Source organism: Taeniopygia guttata, chromosome 6, assembly GCF_048771995.1.
Source record: "Taeniopygia guttata chromosome 6, bTaeGut7.mat, whole genome shotgun sequence".
NCBI classification, from domain to species: domain Eukaryota; kingdom Metazoa; phylum Chordata; class Aves; order Passeriformes; family Estrildidae; genus Taeniopygia; species Taeniopygia guttata.
Window position 1 is genome coordinate 1,449,992 of NC_133031.1, and position 22,010 is coordinate 1,472,001.

The window sequence follows — 22,010 nt, forward strand, 5'->3', positions numbered from 1 at the left end:
CCTGGATCAACTATCTAGTTATTCCAAATTGACAGCTACCACTGCATTAAGCAGTCCTTGCAAGTGAACAATGAAAAGCATCTGAAGGGGAGCAGCATCCTGATGCTCCAGAGGCAGTTCTGTTACAGCTCAGCAGTACAACACACCTGCCTCTATGGAGCTGCTCTCAAGTATCATCTCATACCTCGCAGGACTGCAGTGAATGTCTTACATATCTTTGGTTAAGCATGGACATTGAAATGCATAGCTGGTAATTTGCATTAACAATAATACTGGGCAGCATTTTACTGTTATGAACTCTATTTTTAAAAACATTCTCTCTGTGTAATTACATGTTTAAAATGCTTCCTGAGAAACTGATCTGGAGAATTTCTGCTTTTACTGCCATGTTGAAAAATTGTCCCTTGTGAATGAGTGGCCTTGACCATTTACATTTGCCAATTATTTCTTCATCAACAAGCCCTTGCCCTGATTCAGCCTTGCAATCAATCCCCTGTAACCAGTGAGGTGCCATTCTCTGGCACGAGCAGCATGCTGGCCACAGAACATTTCATTTCCTCACCTTGGCTGCTGTGCTAACAGTGCACGTCTGAGTAAGCATCAGATCTCCTAAAGCTTCTTCCAGGAAACAGGCATTGTCTGGAATGTATCTAACTAGGAATGCCTGGCTCAGAAAATGAATGCCAGGCTTTTCTCAGCACTCTCTGTGCTGGCAAACACTATCTCTAAGGGATGCTGACGTAGCTGACTAACATTGCACCAAACCTCAAAAAACCCTCCCATGGCTGTGGCTGAACGATGATATTCATTAAGGAGAAAGCACACATCCTTTCTAACAATTTTTTTTTTAAATCTCTGAGCTCTCATCAGGACTTGCAAAGCAGCAGTGGAAGATGGCCCTGACAGAACCCATTCTATTACTACTGTCCATTCAGGTGCTGGGCTGTGAATCGCTGGTTTATGTGTGCACAGCTCAGGCAGTGCACACTGGGCACTTTCTGGGCAGCCCTTGGGTCTATTACAGCCTCTTCACATCTGAGGCTTTTCCCCTCATAGTCCCTTTCTGAGTGACTGTCCACATACATACACCCCCTACAAAGCACTCCAAGAAAACACAGGTTCCTGCAGATCTGTCTCTGCCTCTTCACAGAAACTGAGTGAAGCCGTGTTACACTCCTCAGTGCAGCTCCCAATTCCCCAAAAATGCAAAACTCCAGAAAGAAATACTCAGTCATGATCATGGAATTCAAGTCTAAGAGGACTCGACATAAAGAAGACTCTTATTTCACAGAGAATCAGAAGCAACTTTGTAATCTTAAAGGACCCAAGAGCCCCTGAGTCACAAAGGGAGGGATAAGCAACACAGGCATTAAATGAAGCTTATCTAGAAAAAAATTGTATGTCCTAATGAAAGCTCCTTAGCCTGTGTTCACTGATACAGGAGCTGATCTGAAGACCTAACCGAGCATCACCTACAGTATGGTTTGGACCTACATCCAGCTCACAAACTCTGACTGCTATGGGACATACGCTGGATGTTTCAGGGCCTGTCTTCAGTATACAAACAACAGCTGCAGTAAGGATGAGACATGTTAATCATTTTGCACATTTGAATTCCTACTTTACCTTGCACACTGCAGTATGTTAAGACTAATGTCCTTCACATTGGAATGGCTTTGGTTGGAAGGGACCCTTAAAGGCCACCTAGTCCAGCAGCCCCTGCAATGAGCAGATCAGTTTGCTCGGAGGCCCCTGCAGCCCAGCCTGGAATGCTTCCAGGGATGCAGCCCCTAACACTTCACTGGGCAACTTGTGCCAGTGTTTTACCACTCACATTGCAATCAATTTCTTCCTTTTATCTAGCTAAATCTCTTATTTTGTTTAAAATCATTACCCTTTGCCCTATCACAACAGGCCCTACTAAAAAGTCTGTTCTCATCTTATTTATAAGCCCCGTAAGTACCCAAGGGCTGCAGCACAGCCTCCACGGAGACTTCTCCAGCCTGAACAGCCCCAGCTCTCCCAGCCATTCCTCGTGGGAGAGGTGCTCCATCCCTCTGATCACTTCTGTGCCTCCTCTGGACCCACTCCAACATTCCCTGTCCTTCCTGTGCTGGGAGCCCAGAGCTGGAGAAGCTCTGCAGGAGGGGTCTCACTGAAATGGAGTGGAGCAGCACACCCACCTCCAGGTCAGGCTGGGCTCTGATGGGTTTGGAGTCACAAGAAAAGGAATGTTTCTTACCATGTCCTCAATTGCAAAGTCAATGCAGAAGACAAACTTCCTTTGAAAAATCTATATTGTTATTAATGTTTAATCTTGTTTTAAAATGAAATTACTGAACATACAGACATTGCAGTTCAGTTGTTTACCATTTTTATGAAGATATTTGGGGGAAGTTCTGCATCTGACAGAATTCTGTCTTGGATTTTAAAAAGAAGCTGTTTTGATTCACTTTCTGAACTTCAGGAAAAACACAAGCATAAGCGCAGTGATCGTAATTGTGCAAAACAAAGAAATCAGGTTGAGTCTTCTGGTGTAAGGCTGAAAGAATTTGATATAGGAATATCAGAATCACCTGGAAATACTCTCTCTCCTACATTCCACAGGTTAAAGCTGAAGAACTACAAGAAGATTTGGTTCTGTAGCTGCAAGTTAGGAATGAATGAAGTGAACAAAGATCTTTACCAACCAAACATAACTCTGTATTTTTAAAGAAGTAAAGACATTTTAATGCAACATTCTGATGTGGTACTCAATAAAGTTCTAGATTTCTGGAGTTACGACCACACGTTTCACTGTAACCCAAATTTCCCAGGCCAGTTCAACCTGAATATGAGCTTGGGGGCATTTATCACACACACATTTCCAAACACTCCCAAAAATGCCCTGACAGCCTGACCCATCTCAGACATGAATATGAAAAGAAGAAATTTCAAACTTACCCGAATCATCATGACTGAGCACCTGATGCTGTGAATCGTATCATACACCTTCTTGGAAATGTCCACAAACTGGTTGTCATCAAACAGATGCACTGTGTTCTTGCTTAAGCTCTCCAATGCAATATCTACTTGACTAATAAACTCTGGAATCACTATTAAAAAAAAAATCAAAAACAAACAACCAAAATTCAGTGAGCATAAAAGGGATAGAACATGTATTTTTTTTCTTTTTGGCAAAACATCTGACATTGATAAAAAGTTTATTTTCTAAAAAGCATTACAGTAATAGTGCAATTACTTTTAAGCAAGAATACATTTGTAGTTTTTATTACAGTTATAAAAATGCCCACAGTAAGTGGGTAGTTGTACAGTACTACAAAGAAGAAAGAAGTTTTAAAAGGGGAGCTGGAGAAGCAGTTGTAAATATTTGTTGTTGATTTCAATAGCAATTTTACCAAAGAATCAGGATAAACAACCTGGCTTAAACTTGGAACCAGTGCTGAACGGACTTCCACTATTTCACAGTCTGCCTTCAGTCTGAATGGAGATGTAACCAGCAGAAGATTGATGCTTATTCTTCCACTGAGAAAGTTCCACAACTGTGACCCGAATTTACCAGGGCAATTCATCTTGTTTGATTGAATCAAACAAACTGTGCATTTCGAGTCAGGTTGACATTAACCTGTGCTTTACCCAGAATGGCCTGGGCATTTTCTTCTGATGCTCCAGGGCCTTATTCTGCATAGTGACCATGCAGCACTGAATCGCCCTCAACCCTTCACACCAATCTGAAGCAAAGGAAACCAAGCACAGAATGTGGAAGAAATGCAGATGGAAAATCCATCACACACACAGAAGGACCTCAAACAAGCCCAGACCAAACTCATTTCCTGTCACTTGGAGTCTGAGGACATAGAAGAAATAAATGCAAAAGGATAAAACTCAACTTGTGTAACATTCAATATGAATAACAAACCTCGTGGTACTAAAGCTCTCTCTGTGGCAATGTGTTGGTTTCAAACACTAATATTGTTTGTGTTCCAGCCTCCACTCCACAATTCCACACTGTGCAATTCACAAATTCTTAGCACACCAAAGCACTACTACTAATACAATTAATGTGGAACATTTCAGGCAAATCTTGAAGTATGTAATAAATCTGCAGGCAGACAAAGCTTCAGCTGAAGACAACTGCATTTCTGAATTAGAAAACCTGGTAACTTAATACTTTAGTATTAAGTAGCAGTAGTAGTAATAATGCTTTCCTCCCTAACTTTGATGAGGAGACCCAACATAACACTTGGAGATAGTTAAATTCATTCTGTCTTTGAGCCAACAAGCAGCTGCCACTTAATTTGAAAAATGGGGTATTTAAAATCGAGCTACCCTCTTCAGAATATCACTGGAATTGTCTCACCTTCAAAAAGGTCAGTGGAAAGATTTATAATAGAACAGAAAAAATATAAGGTAGATTTTTCATTCACAACCATGTAAAATAATTAAGGAGAACAAGTACCTATTTATTGCTTAAAAAAAAAATCAAAGAACTACCACTGAGTGAGAACTGTTCATCATTTCATAATGGTTTTATTTCTAGTTAAACAAATATTCTGGCCTCTAGACTATCAAAATAATTCTAAGTGGAGCAACCCAGGCTGCACTTGAGTACAGAACCACCACCTCAGGGCCCTGCTACAGCAGCATTTCAGATGGGGCTTTGCAGCAACAGCACTTCTACACAGACAATTAAAGCACAGGACTATACTGCAGTTCTAAAACATGTACACACCAACCTGCTAATGAAGTGTGAAAATACACTTGGGCTATCAAAAAGGCCTTATTTCCTGGTCATTTCCCCTGTAAGTGATAGGATAACTCCCTCAAATCCAAGACTACTGGGATTTATTTCAGTTTTGAGCTCCCAACCAATGAATTTTAAAAAAAAGAGCATTTTGGTGCATATATGAGCTCTTAGCTATGGATAACTGACATCCAAAATACGTCATAGGCCTCAAATATTCAGGCAACTCTCTGAAATACTGCATTAAGTGGATTGGATTACAAAAATAACGTGCATCTTTCCTGTACTTGGTTTTATTTTTCTAGACAGCCTAAATATAGTGGAGAAGTGGATGCAATTGAGAACAGGTTGAAATTACTCATTTTTTCTGTCTTTCAAAAACAAAATAAAACAAGTAAAATTAAAAATATCAAGTGTTAGACAACTGAGAAGTACTAAATTTTTATTGGGATTTGTTTGTTTTATTTGTACATTTTATTTCCGTTTTCTTTGTGTTCCATTTTGTTTCTCTGCAACAAAAAATAAAAGAAAATTTCAATATGAGCATCTGCAATTCTGCTTTCCCTGAGGGGAAAGATGCAGAAAGGAGGATGTTTGGAAAATACTAATATGTTCATAAGCATAATATTCAAAGTCCCTACAGTAATTAAAGAATTCACACTATCAAAAATAGATGCTTGAAATTAACCCAATTTACTTTAAAATTCATCAAGTATTTCCTAATTCCTGTTTTTTTTAAATAATGCTTTCATATTTCCTTGTAGGCATGTCTTCTTAGTCCTCTAATATTTTTGCTTGATTTTGTAATCTTCAATCAAAACCAACTAATGAACCCAGTTTGTAGTTTAATAGCTGTTAGGGCCCAGCTCTTCACACAGAAAACTGAACTTCGCTAAGCCCTTTATTCCAATTTGCAACTCTGTGCCTGTTATTTTTACCAATAAAATGATCAAGAAAACAGATTCTCAGCTTTGCAGAAAGCCACTGCCAATAGGTGAGAGCTTACAAGCCACTGCGCTTGTACTTTTTAATTCAGCTGTGTTAAGTGATTACTTCAGCCACCATTAAAGCAGCTTACAGTGAAAAACCAACAGTCTGCAAAGCCAAACTGGCCACACGTGTCCAGCACTCACTAAGGAGAGTCTTAACAAAACAAACACACCTGACCAGACATGAGCAGTCACCACCTCCTAGAACTGACCAGAAAAAAAATTTACTTCTTGTTTTTAACTCAAAATCCTTACAGTTCTTCACTCAGGGAAAAAAAAAAAAAAGGGATGAAACTAGCAAACCCACAATTTATCTTAAGAAAAAGAATTTGTGGTAAATAACCGAATTTTCCCTTCAGTGTTTATCTGCATGTACAGAGACTGTGAACAACTCATCCAGTGGTGCCAGCAGACTGGGAAAAGGCCGGAGAGCTCCCACTGGAAAAAAGAGTGGAGAAGGACTCCTTCAAAGGCAGCTTTGAAATGGAAGTGAGAGCACAGGCAGTGCCTGAAGCTCCCTGGAGCACAGCTTCAGAGCCCAGCCACACACACTGCAACCCTGCCACAGCTTTGCCTTCACTCCAGTGCCCTTTCAGCACAGGCCACGACTCTCCTGGGGATTCACCTGCAGACATCTTCAGTGCTCAAATAAAAGTCATTTAAAAAAGATCATTTAAAAAATTAATTTGGGTAAGCTGGAGTAAAAAAATGGTTTTCTTTCTGAAGGTAAGAAAATCAGGGTAAGTTACTAGTCATGAATTAGGACTCTAAGAGGAGGAAAACTTGCAAAAGCTCACCTGAAGTATAGTCAAGTGAGGCCTAAAAGGCTACTGGCAGGACAGCAGAGCACTGAAATAAAGTAGATGAGCAGGCAGGCAAGCTAAAAGAGGTGTGTGCAACCCAGACCTACGGCACAGGTGGTGGCAGTATCAGAAGTGACTTGACACAAGAGGTGTGTACCTCAAGTACTTTACTACTCCCCCAAAACCTAGCATGGAAGTCAGTGTGATGGGTATATACAGATTGCTTACAGAGGATTTAAGCAGCTTTCCAGTTGCAAAAATTCAGTGGAAGTAAAGAAAAGAATGGTTGTAAGGATTAAAAACAGCCACCTGTTAAATGCAAGGTAATACTAGAGAAAGTAAGAAATCTAGTTAATAATCACACAGCCTCTATTCGGTACTTCTTTAATTACACTCTTTGAGATCAAACAATAGTTTGCACTTCCTGTGATTAAAAAATAAGCATTTGCAAATTTCTTCTCGAAAGGTATTTAAGAATTTCAGATGGTAAGAACACTGCCTATTCCAGTAAGCCAATTTTACTGCTAAGTATTATGTGTACTCTTAATGTCACTGCAATCCAGAACGGTATATAAAGAATTAAAACATAAAACCCATCTAAGCTGAGGCAACTGTGCTGGCTAAGGGACGCCATGTGAAATAAAAGGGATCTGCTGGCAGAAGACTGAGTCATGGCACCCAACATGCAATTCAGAATGGAAGAGATTGTTTCAGTGGCTGATGGAGATAGCTCCATTAGAGGTGTTCCAAAATACATTGAAATAATAATGGAATTACTGCAAGAAGAGAGTACTGTGCACTCACTGCAAAAGGTTGAACTGAATAACACAAGCAGGTTTTGAAACTCCAACCACATGTGAAACTCCAACCACATGCGACTCTTACAAATCCACATAATGCAATCAGAACATGAAGCTGCTTCTGAAGCTAATTTCACTATGGTACAGACCCTTAATTCAAGCCTCTATTTCTGTGATACAATGTTATTACATTGGTAACTTTTTACTATGCCACTATGTCCAATGCCTTTCTAAGAGACACATTTACATATATATACATATATATGTATATGAATAAAGCAGAAGAGCTTTGTGACTATGTGTACTTGATATACCCCTTATATTAACATTCACCTTATTTGGTAACAAGCCAACATTTGGTTTTATGCAGGAGAAGAGATTAACTATTGGTGGAACTGACAACACCTGAAAGAGCTTACATTCCTCTGGCAGTTTCAATCCTAGGCCAGTGTATGGGAGGCACGATCTCTGAATCCCCCACTGTCCCCTCCTTGACTATTTAGAACATAAAGATCTATAAATTGTCCTAATGGAATATAGTATTTCATGCCAAAGTTTTTGTATAATAACAGTGTAATACAACATGAAGTAGCCCAGGCAGAGGCCTGATGCACATAAAAAGTTTCCTAACAAAAGCAAGCTGTAATCAGTATCTGCTTCTCTAACTCAGACCTGTGCCAGCTGCAGCTGTATATTTTGCAGCCTGCAAAGCTGGCAGACTGCTGGCAGACCCACAAGCACACAGCTGAGCATGTATATACATGTATATATATATAAGTATACAGAGAATTACCTAGCTATATACAAGTGGACATCTTGAATATTTTTGCATGCATATGTTTACAGACATATTTATACATAAACTTTGCTGAACATGACAGCAGATTTGTGGTACTAGATCTTCACAGCTAACAAGGGTAAGATTTTTAGGAGTTAACTGTCCTGAATATGAGAAAATTTTGATAGCAAGTGAGACCTAATTATTGGCAGTGTGTGTAATTAATGAGTAACAATCCAGTAAATTGCTGCTTTTAATTTTGAAACAACCCTAATTTATTCCTCCCCTAAACACACCCATTACGATGATTCAGCTTCCTACCTGTACACAGAGTTGTTTTGCTTTGCACCAGGACAGTTCAGATGTACACACAGTCCCTGCTCTCTGTAATGTACAGGCACAGGGGATTGCCTGGGACTTAGGGATCCCTGGACCACAGCCTGCAAAGGTATGGAACACTGCACCTGGGAATCAAAGCAGTGCCCTGCATCTGAGCATCACAGCTCAAGGCTTCAGTGGGATCCCTCTCTCGGCAATCTTCAAAGCCTTTCTTTGTGGGCATGCTTTGGAGGCAGTAGATGAGTTTCCCTCGATAAGGAACTCATTAGAGACAGGTCACAGCATCCAAAAGAGCAGAAAGATAATTTCAATCATTTACATAATCCTCCTTTTTTTTTGAAGTCCTCGACCTAATACATTTTGCTGCCATGCTCAAGGACAGACTGACCATGAAATCCCAGATGAGAATGACATTTCCCCCTAGGACAGATGAGAGGAATTTCAGAATTTATTTCTCATTCTCACAGCAGGCAGGGTGGACCATGTGGACCTGTCTTGTCTCATCAGTCCCCTGCTACAGCATGGCATCCACAAGCTGTGGAAACAAGAACTACTCCTCAATTCAGTTCACAGCCCAGAACATGCCCTTCCTTCAAGTACAGTCTCTGGACTTCATTTAGAGGAATCTGCACTACATGGAAAGGCACATCGCTACACAGAAGCTAAGACTAGTAAATACCCATAGTCTGTACCTAAAAAAAACCCCAAACACAGCCGAAGCTCAGCCAGCAAGAGCAAAGAGGCAATTAACGCATCAGGCAATTTCTACAGGCTGCTGATACTCCCAAATTGGGATTTTCCAAATGGACTGAGCAGGACACAGAAAATGCCATAAAAAGGAAATTAAGAGGAAACTGAAGTCCTTGTGGGGAGCAAGGGACTTCATTCTACATAAGAGAGACTGCCTGAACAGAGAGCAGCATTTTAGTAATTTAAGTGAGAAAGAAAAGTCCTGAGAGTTTAATAAAAAATAAAATTACAATCACCCTGAACCCTTCTCTGTGAACCCTGTTTGGGTTGCACTTGTAGATGCACTGTGCTATAAACCAAAGCTAGAGAATGGGGCAATTCACAAGGACCTTACAGTCACCCTGTAAGGGAGAAAGGTGGGAGGAAACAACTGAGCACAGCAGTCACCAACAGACAGACTTGCCTGTGATCCCCAGCCAGTCCTTATGAAGGGGGAGCAGCAGCAGTGCTGAACATACTTCATGTACTACAGTAACTTTAGTTCAGGAGACACCAGTGCAGTCTCAGAAGCTCAGAACATGTAACTGAGACATATTTTCCCAAATATAACTATGCTGACAATGAGCTGGTCTTCAAAACAGTAACAGCAGACAACAATTTAAACTATTAATTTTGAAATGCAGCCAGATATTTTGGTAGATTACTAGAAATATTGTCTTTTTAGAAATCTGGTTCCCAGTGAGTGTAGCATCAACCTAGAAAACCTGAAATTAATTGAATTAGCCATAAAGAATAAAACTGCACAATATTCCAAGCTTTTTTTGGCCCAAAGACAAAAAAAAAAAAAAAAAAAAAAAAAAAAAAAAAGGCAAAAAGCAGCATATCCCACTCAGAAACATCAGAAAATCAATACAGCTTTTTAGGTTTTTAGGCAGAGTCAGATACTGTGTTTTTGACATACGTTAGTAAACAACAAAAACATAGAAGACAAAATCTCCTCGGATAAAATGTATTGGGAAAAGGGTCGCTACATTTTAGTTCTATGTCTACTACAATAGTAACTTGGAATAATTGAAATAATTTCATCAAGAATAGAAGAATTATATTTCATGGAAGACTGCTGACATTTAAAAAGTAAGCAGAAGAAAAATACATCTTGTCAGCCAAAATCCTCAAACACTTAATTACAGTGAAAGACCAATAAATTCTGTCAACTGCAGAGAAGATATTTTTCTGAATGGTGCCAGAAAAACACTGTCTCTAAATTTAACATTCAGAGCTAGCCTCAGAATGATTCAGAAAGCAGTGACTCGTGACAGACTAACTCTGGTGTGTGCTTCCTGCCTTTGCTGCAGCCCCTCGGAGCAGTGGGACTCTGTTCAGTGGGATCACAAACTCTGGCACCAGTCAGAAGGAACAGGAAGCCCAGGGCTGCAGACTACCACAGGAGCCAATTCCAAATCCACTGCAGCGATTGCCACCAGGTTCTAATTGCTGAAGGCCACCATGTAAGCTTCGTTATTAGAACACAGTATACTGAAATGGATTAAAATCAAGAATGATAAAGGGATGCTGGTACATTTAATGAGAATGTTCAATTGTAGCATATAATAGCTTGAGAGCAATAAACCTGCTAGTTGCAGAAGGTAAAATACCAATGGGCAGCTTGTCTGTGGCCAAGGTGACAAAGTGGGTCTCTCTAAGGGCTCAAAGCAAGAGCCTCAAGGGCTGCTGGCACTCAGTATGCCGACCATAACTGCATCCTGTATTACACGTTCTGCCCTACAAAGAAATCCTGCCTTACCCAACTGCCTACCAATAACATTAAAAAAAACCTTCTTCAGTATTTACCTGAAATCTCTCCAGCAACTAGAGTTTAAATAATTAGCAATTTTTATGGCTATTAGTGCTAATGCTACTGTCATCAGCAGGGGAAAGTTCTTCATCTAACAAAAGCTCTGTACAAGAAAGCAAAGGAACAGCTGGAGTATCACTTGTAACAACAGGTACTGACTGTTCTGCACAGACACTGAGGGAGAGCTCCAACTGCACTGGGCAGAGAAGGACTGCCAATTGCATTTCCTGCTACATCCAGTTCTGTGGAGAGACTGAAAAGGTTCCCAAGGTGGTTTTGTTCTTTACTTGGGGTTTAGAGCTTATAAAGATGAACAACAAGACAGCCTCCTCCCAACCTGCAATGCAGACATAATGATTTTCCTCCAAGATACAGAACAGCAGACTATTGAAGGTTCAAGGAAGCCAGTTATCAGCTCACAAGCAATGGTTAAAAACTGAATAAAGCTAGCATTGCTTCTAATACTATTAAGATACAAACTCTAAATATGTTTTTAGGTTTTACTTACCTATCCCACAAAATAAAATAGAAGCAAGACAAGTGGACAAATTAAATAAACACAAGAGGACTCTGTTGTTACTGGAAAGAAATCTGAAGCACTGCTGAAAATTTTACTGTTAGTTCTCAGGAAAGAATGTAATTACCATGGTTTGAAAAGAGCACACTGAAGAATAAACAAACACTTTGAAAAACAGAGCACCTACATGTTCTAAATGCTTATTTGTCTATTTGGAAACATATCAGACTAAACCACACAAATGGACTACATCCATTTGCAATGTTTCTATGCTTGATCACCCTTTAATACACAACACTTTATATTAGAGGTCTGTATTAACATCCTGGAGAAATTTGCAGATTTTAAATAAAGGATATGCAAGCATTTTTACACTCAAAGTCCTTCTTAATAGCAACAGTATGTATTTCTAATAACAAGCAAGTCACTAAGCACAGAAAGAACTCTTCTCTAAGAATTTGAGATTACTACAGCAGAATGTGAATGCACACATTAAAACATTTAATTACCCAGAAAAGATGTCTCTTAAGTGAATGAAGTTAGAATACGATGTCTAACACAAGGAAAAAATCCTACATACATAATTTGAAAAGGATTCTGTGTATCACCTCCTTAGACATAAGACCAACACAACATCAGGTCAGGCACAGCTTTGTCTAGCTAAGTCAGGAAAACCTTTAAAGACAGAAATGTCACTGCATCTCTGTTCTAGTGCTGTACTACAGTGAACAAATCCCTCACTCTGCCCACATTCTCCCTGATTTTCTCTGCTGCAGCTTGTGGCCACTGCCCTTAGCTGTGCCACCTGTCTCTACCAAGAGTGAGTGGCACCAGAGTCACTGAACTCTCTGGGGAAGTTGCAGGTCTGTATCCATTGTCCCTTGGCTGCCACCTCCCCACGGTCAACTCTCAGTCTCTCCCCCTTCTCACAAATCACCTGCACTGAGGACAGCCTGTCCTCAGCATCCCTGCTCTCCAGAAAGCTTTTCCCCAACAGTTTCAGTTTCACAAGGCCTACTTTGGAAAGCGTACAGTGAATACCATCCTCTTTTCAAGGATCACATTCTTAGATCTTTCCCATCTTATTTTGGCATTCCTGTTATAATCTATGTATTGACTTTGATTTTTGGCATACTATCATTAAATACTGTTTCTTTACTATGAATGCTTCCTCAGAGATCTGCTTCACAGTATTTCCTGAAATCTAGTCTCCTTTTCCTAAAAAATAAGCGTATCAAAACCAACAGTATGCTGGTATCATCCAGAACTGCTCACTAAACACTTCTGACTTCAGACCAAGGAATCAGTATCAGGAAATCATTTCAAACCTCCCTTAATACCAAAAATAAGGTTCCTGGGAAAACACTAATGTTCTGGTACAGGGAGTGCTACTTGAAGCTTCAGGAAAGGAAAGCAATTATAAAACTAAACCCAAAGGAAAAAAACTACAAACCCGTGAACTAAACAAGCTGTTGAAACATGTATGGGTTTTCCCTAAACGCTCTGGTTGATTAGGGGGCCATCACCAGTTTACTGCCTGCCTGGCTGCTAAGGCCCAGTACTCCATGAGCAAAGCATGGCTGCTATTTCACAGTGCTTGGGAAGGATGAGGAATTCTGTGACAACTTTTTTGCACAGTACCAAGATACAGACCTTCCCAGCTGCTGACTGAAGCTGTCTACCCTTGAATTTTTATGTCTGACAACAATCAAAACCACGTGTGAGTGGCAGTTGTACATTTCTGCGTGAAACTCCATGACAAATGCTTCAATTCTGATGGATGCAATCCTTACACTTTATCTGCTGCCTACTGAATCATTCCAAACAACTGCAGCTGTTTTAATAGCACTGGGTAAACTGAGGAGGTGGTCTGGTGTTCTCATCCACTGTGACACAAAACAAAGCCTGCAGCAAACAAAACCAGCTTCAGAGATGACCTTGCCCAGCAGGGGGATTCTAGCAGAAAACAGAATACAGTCCCCAGAAAGTGAGGAGAAGCCCTATTTACAGAAATTTATTTGGTATATAATGAATTCAATGCCACTTCTCCAAATAGTACAATGAATGGTGGTGACAGACTTACTGAGACATGGTGAACAAAATGAAGACAAGCTTATCATTTATGATTTCAGCAAGAATCAATTTTACTACGCTAACAGATTTATAATCCAAACACACATACACAGGCATATATAAATGCTACTGAATTATGCATATGCTTCCCCCATCAAGAGCTACTGCATCATTTCCAGATCTAGAAGTTCATGATTTCTAAGGAAGGAAGCATGAAGAGCTGAGGGCATGCTGCCAGCAAAGAATCACTAAAAATATCTTAAATCGAGTTAGATGTATGTAGTTGAAAGTATTATTGGAGGAAGGTGGGGCAATCGTTTAATTCTGATTATGATAGAACATGTCACAAAATTATAACTTTTACTATAAAATGTAATGTATTACATGCAAAAATTAAAACTGTGAAAGGTGCTTTCTGTAAATTCCAGATAGGAAGTTATTTCTAAGAACTTAAGAATGAGCTACAGTTGAAGAACAAAAAGATACTGCAGTTTTTCAGGTCTAATGAAATCCTCACTGAGACTGGATTCAAGTTACTCAGTTCACAATCCTGCTTAGGAGGCAAATAATGCTCTGACACATACATGCTAAAAAAGCAATTGGTCAGAAGAGTGGCAAATTCCAAAGTATTCCAAAGACCCTAGTAGGTACTGGGATAATCCAGCAGGTAGATCTGAACAGCTGGCTCCAGGACACATCATGAATGTGAAGATGAAGCCAAAGCTGCTCGTTAAGAACTAAAATGTTTGTACTGCAAAAAACTTATAAAATAGACAAAAACTTCAGCTTCTATAAGAAAGATGCCATCTCCAACATATTACACTGTTCTAAAAGACAACAGGATGAAAAGATTCTTTGAATGTGGACTGGCAAAGGAAATAAATAATCAACTGGTGCTTGAGACACAGCAAATTAACCACTAACATGTGCAACAAACACAGCACACTCGCAACTCCCCAAAAATGCAAAGTAGCAATAGCATCAGGGTTTGTAGATGCAAGACTGCAAGATAAACATTATGACAACAGTAATGAGATAAAACTGTGTCCCAGAGGCTCTGGAAAATACATTCCAAATAACTGGAAAGGTTACAGAGCTGGAAGTGAATGCAATGTCTGTAACATTACAGAGGTCAAGGCACTTAAAGAGCTTATGCAAGAAAGTCACAGCTGAAATGAAAGGAGTGGTTTTGACATGGGCATAGAGATAATCTTGTGCAAGTTCAAGAGTTTGCTTCAGTTAAAACAACACAGTAAAAGGAAGAGCAGAGTTCCTTGATCTTGTTATCAGCTTGGGGAAAGGCTGTCATTAATGAAGGGACTCTACTGAACCAGGCCAGTCTAGTGGTCCTTAAGATCTGAAAGAGAGAGATATACTAAAAGTTTTACAGACATTGCAAAGTCACAAGTCACTTCCTAATGTAGCTTGAAGTGAGGGAAGAGTTATCACAAAATGTTACACACTGTGACTACAGGAGGGCAATTCTACTTGAAAAAACCCAACAAACCAACAAAAATCCCAGCCCACAAAACACTAGAGAGAGGAAAGAAAAGCCATTACTGCCCATTAGTATACTGCCATCCTCACTTTCCCTGCAGGGCCTGTGGAAATTGCAGAAGCAAAGACAGCACTGGTGTTCATTGGTGTTCTACTTTAAAGAAGGCTTCCCCAAGTGTCCTCTCCTCCAAAATTAGACTGCAGGTAAACCAGGCTTCATCAAAGTGGCAAATTCCTTACCACAGGAGCAAGATTTAGAATTCACACAACAGCCTCACTTTTCCAGTTCTTCCACCAATGTCACTCAAACCAAGAGACCCCTCCCTACCTCCCTCCCACTCCCCATGGAACTTAGATGGGGCAAGACCACATGTGCCAAATCCATAGCCAGCAGCATGAAAGTATTTATGATCCTAATGCAGGAAAATGACCTAACAACCAAAAAAGCACCAAAACTCAACTAACACAGCAAAAACAAAACTATCACCTTCAGAAACACATATTTCTTTCAAAACAACGCTGCATTTTCAATGCTGCTCTTACTAAGATTTCTCTTGAGAAGGAGACTGAGTGTGTTCAAGGACTGTCCTGAACAGTGCATCTGTGCTGGGCACCCTGAAGTGGGCACTGAGCAAGGCCTGGGGGAGCAGTGCACTAGAGAGCATTTCTTCTCAGTGCTTTAAATGATCACTAAGTGCAACAGCATTTTAAAGAAGCAGATGTGCACTTAAAGGCACTTTAACACCCACACAGTGCCTATAATCAACATGGGCATTACACTGTTCTTAACAGTGAAGCAAAGATATTTTTGAGCTAGAGGAAATGAAGAGAAGATTGGCAAAAAGAAATTACAATGTTCAGGGTCATTTTTTGGTTACCTGGAACCCAAAAAGTGTTGGTCTTTCCCCCTGTTTTTCAGAACATTCAGAAGGAAACCCAGTTTCTAAAGCCAGCATTTTTAACAGAATTTCACAGTAGGAATCCAAACAGAGCCCTACAAACTCCCCCAAATGGAGGTTGTTGACTCTGTAATAGAGTAACGACCACATGAATCAAGGGCTATTTCTTAAGTTATTATCTTACAATCATCATGTAACTTATCAAAAAGCATATTTTAGGCTAAGTCATGCAAATACCCTCAGTATTTTTCTTGGCCCACTCTTTTTTCTTTTAGCTCTTACAATAATTCTGCAGAGTAGTTGCTAATAAGCTGTTCCTTGTCTAAGCTGTGCACCAATTTCACAAGTTCATCAATTCCATAAGCGTGCATACTCAGGCCTCTCTCCTTCTTCAAATGTTTTGGGGATTTTCTTTTTTTACGTATTTTGAAGTGACAAGAATCAATCCTCTTCTTCAGCAGTCTGAGTTTCATCAGCAAGAGTAAAAATCACTGAATACTAAACAGACTTGAACAGCAAGTATCCTCTTTAGATCTTATTCTGACAGTGATGAACAACTATTTCATTAAAATACCTTTTTATTAAAAACTTTCTAAATTAATAAAATTCTAAATTAATCTTTCTAAATTAATAAAAACTTATGATTTTTGGGTACCCCACAGAATAAGGTCCATTTGCCTCATTTTAGCCAACCCTTAAATAAATAATTTAGAATAAAATCAGTCATATTGGTATCTTTTCTACAACAAGATCTCTTGTTCTACAACAAGAGGTAAGGACCTTCAGCTGCCCATTCAGCCCACCTGAGGATCCTATCTGAAGATACACCTTAGAAAAGGCAGTGAAGTCTCTGGAAGTGCTCCTGTCCCCCCACACTGGCTCAGGTGACTCTGCCAGAAGATGACAAGATAAGTACTAACTGTTAGAGCAGGCAGGAGGAAAGAGACAACCCCTCTTGCATTTCCTCTCTGGAGTGTGCCCTTTGGGTAAGAGAGAGTCACATTTCCGAAGAACAGACAATCCCTACTGCAGAAGACTCAAGGCAGGAGACAAAGGAAACTGCCAGTCATTTCACATAAACTGCTGTGACAAACCTGTAAACTGGAATTGAAAAAGGCAAGTGAAGCAGCCAGGAAAATACAAGCCATTAGCTTGTGCATATAGGCTTGCAAGAAATGGAAAAGCTGAATAAAAAGCCCAAGATAGCAGGAGGATTGTATCATGAAATCACCCTTGTCTTTTTATGGCTACGGTAAATTATCTTTTCCCAGAGAAAAGCAATGCAGTAGATTTAATCCACCCTGGAGAATCAATTAATAAATTACTGTACAAGAAAGCTCTGTTTCAGGTATAGATCAGTATTAATAATCAGCCCACATTGAAAGGGCTGTGAAGGGAAAGGGGAGACTGGAAGGTGACCAAAATAGCAATCCTAGGACCAGGAAATAAATAAACACACACATTAGTGTAACTAAATAAATTCATTCATAATGACACATAATATCATGTTTAAATATGCTGCCAAAATGTAACTGAAGGCTGTGAAGGTTTTAAAGAAAATCACTGAACACAAACCCAAGCACTCCAGGAAAAGTCTAAAAGCTTAATATCTTTGATATCTTTGGCCCACTGCAGACTTGAGGCAGTTATAATACTTCCCATTTTTGTCTCTGCCCTTTTCCTTGGTTTTTTTTTCACAAGGTCTGTAGACACCAAAGTAACTAAAGAATTTATATATTTATTTACACATATATGTATATCATTACACTTTGGCATTAAAGCAGAACTACAGACCAAATTTACAATTCACTTTTTACTCTACCAACAAATATATGCCATAATATAAATTGCTGACTTAAATTTAACTGCTGCAGATTCTGGCAGGCAATAAAATAACAGAGGAGACTGGTATTTAAAAGTACAGAACAAGATCACCCTTCCAGTTCTGAAGAAAAAATACCTTAGGATTTTACAAAGCTCCTAAAGGTTTCATTTTGCTTTGATACAACAGTACACAAACCCTACCAAAATGCAACAATCTGAGCATTTCAATCTAACAAACAGTGCCAGACATTAGGAATGACAGAGGCACTGCAGTAAAGTTTTCACAGCCTTAACTATAGCAGAACACAGCCTCAAGCTCAACTATTTACCCTTGTACAGTCAAACAGGTGCTGCTGGGCTAAACCTCCTGCATCCCCAGAACACACTCCCTCCATGGCTGAACATCTTCCCCAGGGTCCCACACAGACCATGAGCACATAACCAGTCTGAAGGCATGTCACACACTCACAGAGGGCAAACAAGGGACAGCAAGGCTGCAGAGACAACCTCAGCTCTGGTATTATCTAGCTGCTAAAAGCTCAGCTCCACCCCATGCAGATGGGGCTTTCCCAGAGCCTTGATGTCAGTCCCTCAGGGTTTTCCTTCTTGTTCAGGGAAAAGGAACAGATAAACAGAGGAACAGGGTAAATATGCCTGAGAAAGCAGACACTCCATTGTAGGGTGCCAAAGAAATACACTTGGCTGCCCACAGCTTGGATGTACATGAGACTACACCTGAGCTAAGAAATTAAGCTCCAGTTTTTAAGACTCATTTTGTGGCAGTATTAAGATACTACTGTTGAACAGCTCTACTTTATCTTAAATTCATCTGATGTCTTCCAGCTGAAGAGACAGATACAGCGATCTTTTGCTCTTTCCTTGCATACTGCAATGCAGAGAATTGAACATCTTTCTTTTCTTATAGATTACCTCATCATATATTCTACAATTTAACCTTGATCTTTGTTTTAACAAACAGTAAATATATCTGCTCCTCTATGCACATTTTCTCCCTTCTGTTACCTCAAATTTGCATCCTTCCTATGTCCTCTCCCATTCACTCTTCCATTTTTTAGTTCTCTGCTATTTACATGTATGCTCCTTGTCTTTAATTTTGTTTTCATCAATTCTATACTGCGCCTACAGTAATTTCTCACGAGTAACACTTTACCTCTTCCTTAGGTATAAAGGATGCCCTTCACTGGTTATTGTGAAAGTTAACTGAGGTGTTCATGGCAGCATAAATACAGAGTTCTCTCCTGGTGAACTTCCCCTTGCAATCAGCTGGACCTGAAAGACCCAGCTGGGATAGAATGGTTTAGGTTACACCTGTGGGTTGCAACCTACCTGCATTTTACCTGTAAGCTGAAAAAGTTAAATAAAACAAAACCAAGCAGCCCTCTCACAGTACAATATCTGTTCATTGCAGATCACAAATACAGGCGAAAATGAGAAAAACGTGTCTTTTTTGCACTCCTACTGAACAGCATAAAGACAATGAATTCTTTGAAGTACTGCAAAGTCATTTGAGATGCTTAATGTCCCTTGGAGCAAGCTAACATTCCAACCACAACCAGTTTTATGCCTCCCTGTCTTCTGCAGACTGACAGGTTTAGGTATATTATATTACTGTCAAAGCAAGGCAACAGAACAGAAATCAATGTCAACTCCCAGTGTCTTTAAACACTGTCAGTTTCAAGAAAAACAGGCTCAGCTTTTACATGAGAATCTAAACTATGCTTTTCTATGCTGCTGCCCTCTCTGTATTTGTCACAGTGCTTCCAGAAATCATGAAGAAAGGAGTGCAACAGTGAAATTTTTTCCATTTTCCCATCAAAATATCAGAAAACAAGATAAAAACAGGTAAGCCTATTTCAAACTCTTCCCATTGTTCTCTTTTGCCACTTCACTGCAATGTTAGTTTACTCCTGTTCACATGAAGACAGTTCTGCCCTGGATATATTTGAACTTACTAAAAAAGAGCTCAAACAAAATTCTTGTCTTTTCTTGTGGTAAAATGTCAGTTAAATGTAAGGTACTAGACATTTGTTTAGATTGACAGAGCGAGGAATTATAACTCTGAGTTCAGGAAGCCAAATCCTATATTCCAGGGATGTACAGACTTGCCAGAAAATCTCTTAGGAGCAGTTTAACTGCCCAGCTATGAGATATGCAACCATTTAAAACATTGAAGTACTGTGAGCTTCATAGATTTTTTTTTTTTTTTAATTAAGTACACATTATGAAAAGCCAGAGATTCATTTATAGAAAACACAGAGCCATCTAGAGAATAGTGCAGTTACACCCCTGTGGCCAGTACAGGCATTTTCCAATATAGGGTGTCCTCTTTTTTAATGTTATGGAAATGTAAAGGAGACTGTTAAACATTTTAGAAAGTTTCAAATTTGTTTTGCAAAACTGAAGACTTTTGGGACATCTGATTACTGCTTAAGAGTCTTTAAAGTGGAAGAACACACAAATAATGCACCTGCTTCTCTGAGTTTGCCTTTCATCTGCTTAGATAAGGCATGGCGAGGCCAGTGCGATAAAGTGGGAAGAGCTACATCATTAGTTACAAGTCTCCAAACAATGTCCCGTGCATTAAGGACACCAGTAGCAGTCTTCCATAACTCAAGAAGCCTTACATAGATCATGTAATTCAAATAAAACGTTAAAAACTAGTTTTGAACAGCATGGTCTCGCCCTAACTCAACAGCTTGCTAAAGGGAATCGCCGGTGCGCCACCCGTGCGTTCCACCAGTGACCCACAGGATTCACGCTCAACGCAGCGTACCAAGAAAAGGTGAGACGTCACAAGAGCTCCACGCTCGGCCTTACCAGCCCCGGAGAGATGCTGCACGTGCCCCATGACCCGCTGGGTGTAGGCTCCTGGCTCGTAGTTGTCCATCTCCCCCGCCACCACGTGCGCGACCCTGGCAGCGCGGCCGCGAATGGCGCCCGCGGCGCGCTCCAGGCCCTCGGCGTCCTGCTCCCGCAGCGCCACGATGCAGCGGTTCACGTCCTCCAGGATGTGGCTCTCTGCGGGAACAAAGCACTGCTTTAGCACCACACCGCTCACACAGCTCAGCAGGCTGCAAAACTTACAGTGGCAAACCTACACTGAGCTGCCTGAAAGTTCTCTAACCATTTACTGATTCCGAGAATTCAAAGCCACTGTAACACTCCCCTATAAGCAAGAGCAACAATAAAATACCGAGTCAGAAAGTGCTACAAAAATACGGAAACCACAAATCTTACATACAAAGTAAATATTTTCAAAATAAAGAAAAAATTATTAAAGCTTCTACTTTATTGTTGAAACCTTCTTAAGCCGCTGTGACAACATCTTCCCATAATGAGATGAGTCTCCAATGACAATTGCCTGACAACTAAACTAACTTCTTTTACATTGAAGCCTTAGGATGCTCATGCCAAATCAAACTCTGAAGTACATTATCACCCTTCTATCTTTCTAGATATAAATTTTTCCACTGGCAATTTGTACTTACCACACCATTCTTTAATACTCAAATATATAGAAATGGGGAAAAAAACATCAGAAGGAAGGACAAAGACAAAGGAAAAAATACTGACACTAAAGACTGGTCCTAAACCAAAGCATAACATGCACGAGTAAGGATTCAAATCAAGCTAGAAGACAATAATGTCAAGAACTACAGAGAGAACAGTTATGTGGTACATTAATATTTCCATCTATACAACCAATATTGAAGGACATACTCCCTTTTTTTCAGGTAAAGTAATACAAATATAAAATTAAACTTATGGTACAAAGGTAGTATCATAAAGTATGTCTTAAAATGATAATATGTTTACTGCTATAAAGCTTAAATACCTCCTAAAAACTTCCCCATTAGTGCTGGTATTGAATTTCCTTTCCTACACAGATCTGCAATCTGCTTTGTCTCACAAGAGAGTGTACGACGAGAACATTAGAAGTACATTTTGTGAAGGTAATAGATCTGATCCATCTTCAGAAGTATCAGTGAAACTTTCCTTGCACTAAGCCTTGAATTAATTCAGAGCTTACAGGTTCCTTGTTAATTCACATGACTGCCATTCTGTACATGAGTATTAAATTATGTTTTATGTTATCCAATAAATTAGACAATCACAGTAACTTGGACAGATAAAACACACTATTAGGTAAGCCTAAACTACTAACTGGGTCTGGCATGACT

At 39.8% G+C, this 22,010-nt stretch overlaps 1 protein-coding gene across 2 annotated transcripts in view; it reads right to left on the reverse strand.

Annotated features, from left to right (window-relative positions):
- CTNNA3 (catenin alpha 3) overlaps positions 1 to 22,010 on the reverse strand; it is a 419,154-nt gene that overhangs the window by 80,934 nt on the left and 316,210 nt on the right. For both annotated transcript variants that reach the window (XM_072930782.1, XM_030275560.4), the window contains exons 12-13: positions 20,647 to 20,847; positions 2,944 to 3,095 (exon numbers count right to left, since the gene is read on the reverse strand). In XM_072930782.1, the coding sequence (XP_072786883.1) occupies positions 2,944 to 3,095; positions 20,647 to 20,847 (353 nt within the window). The remainder of the gene's footprint in view (positions 1 to 2,943; positions 3,096 to 20,646; positions 20,848 to 22,010) is intronic.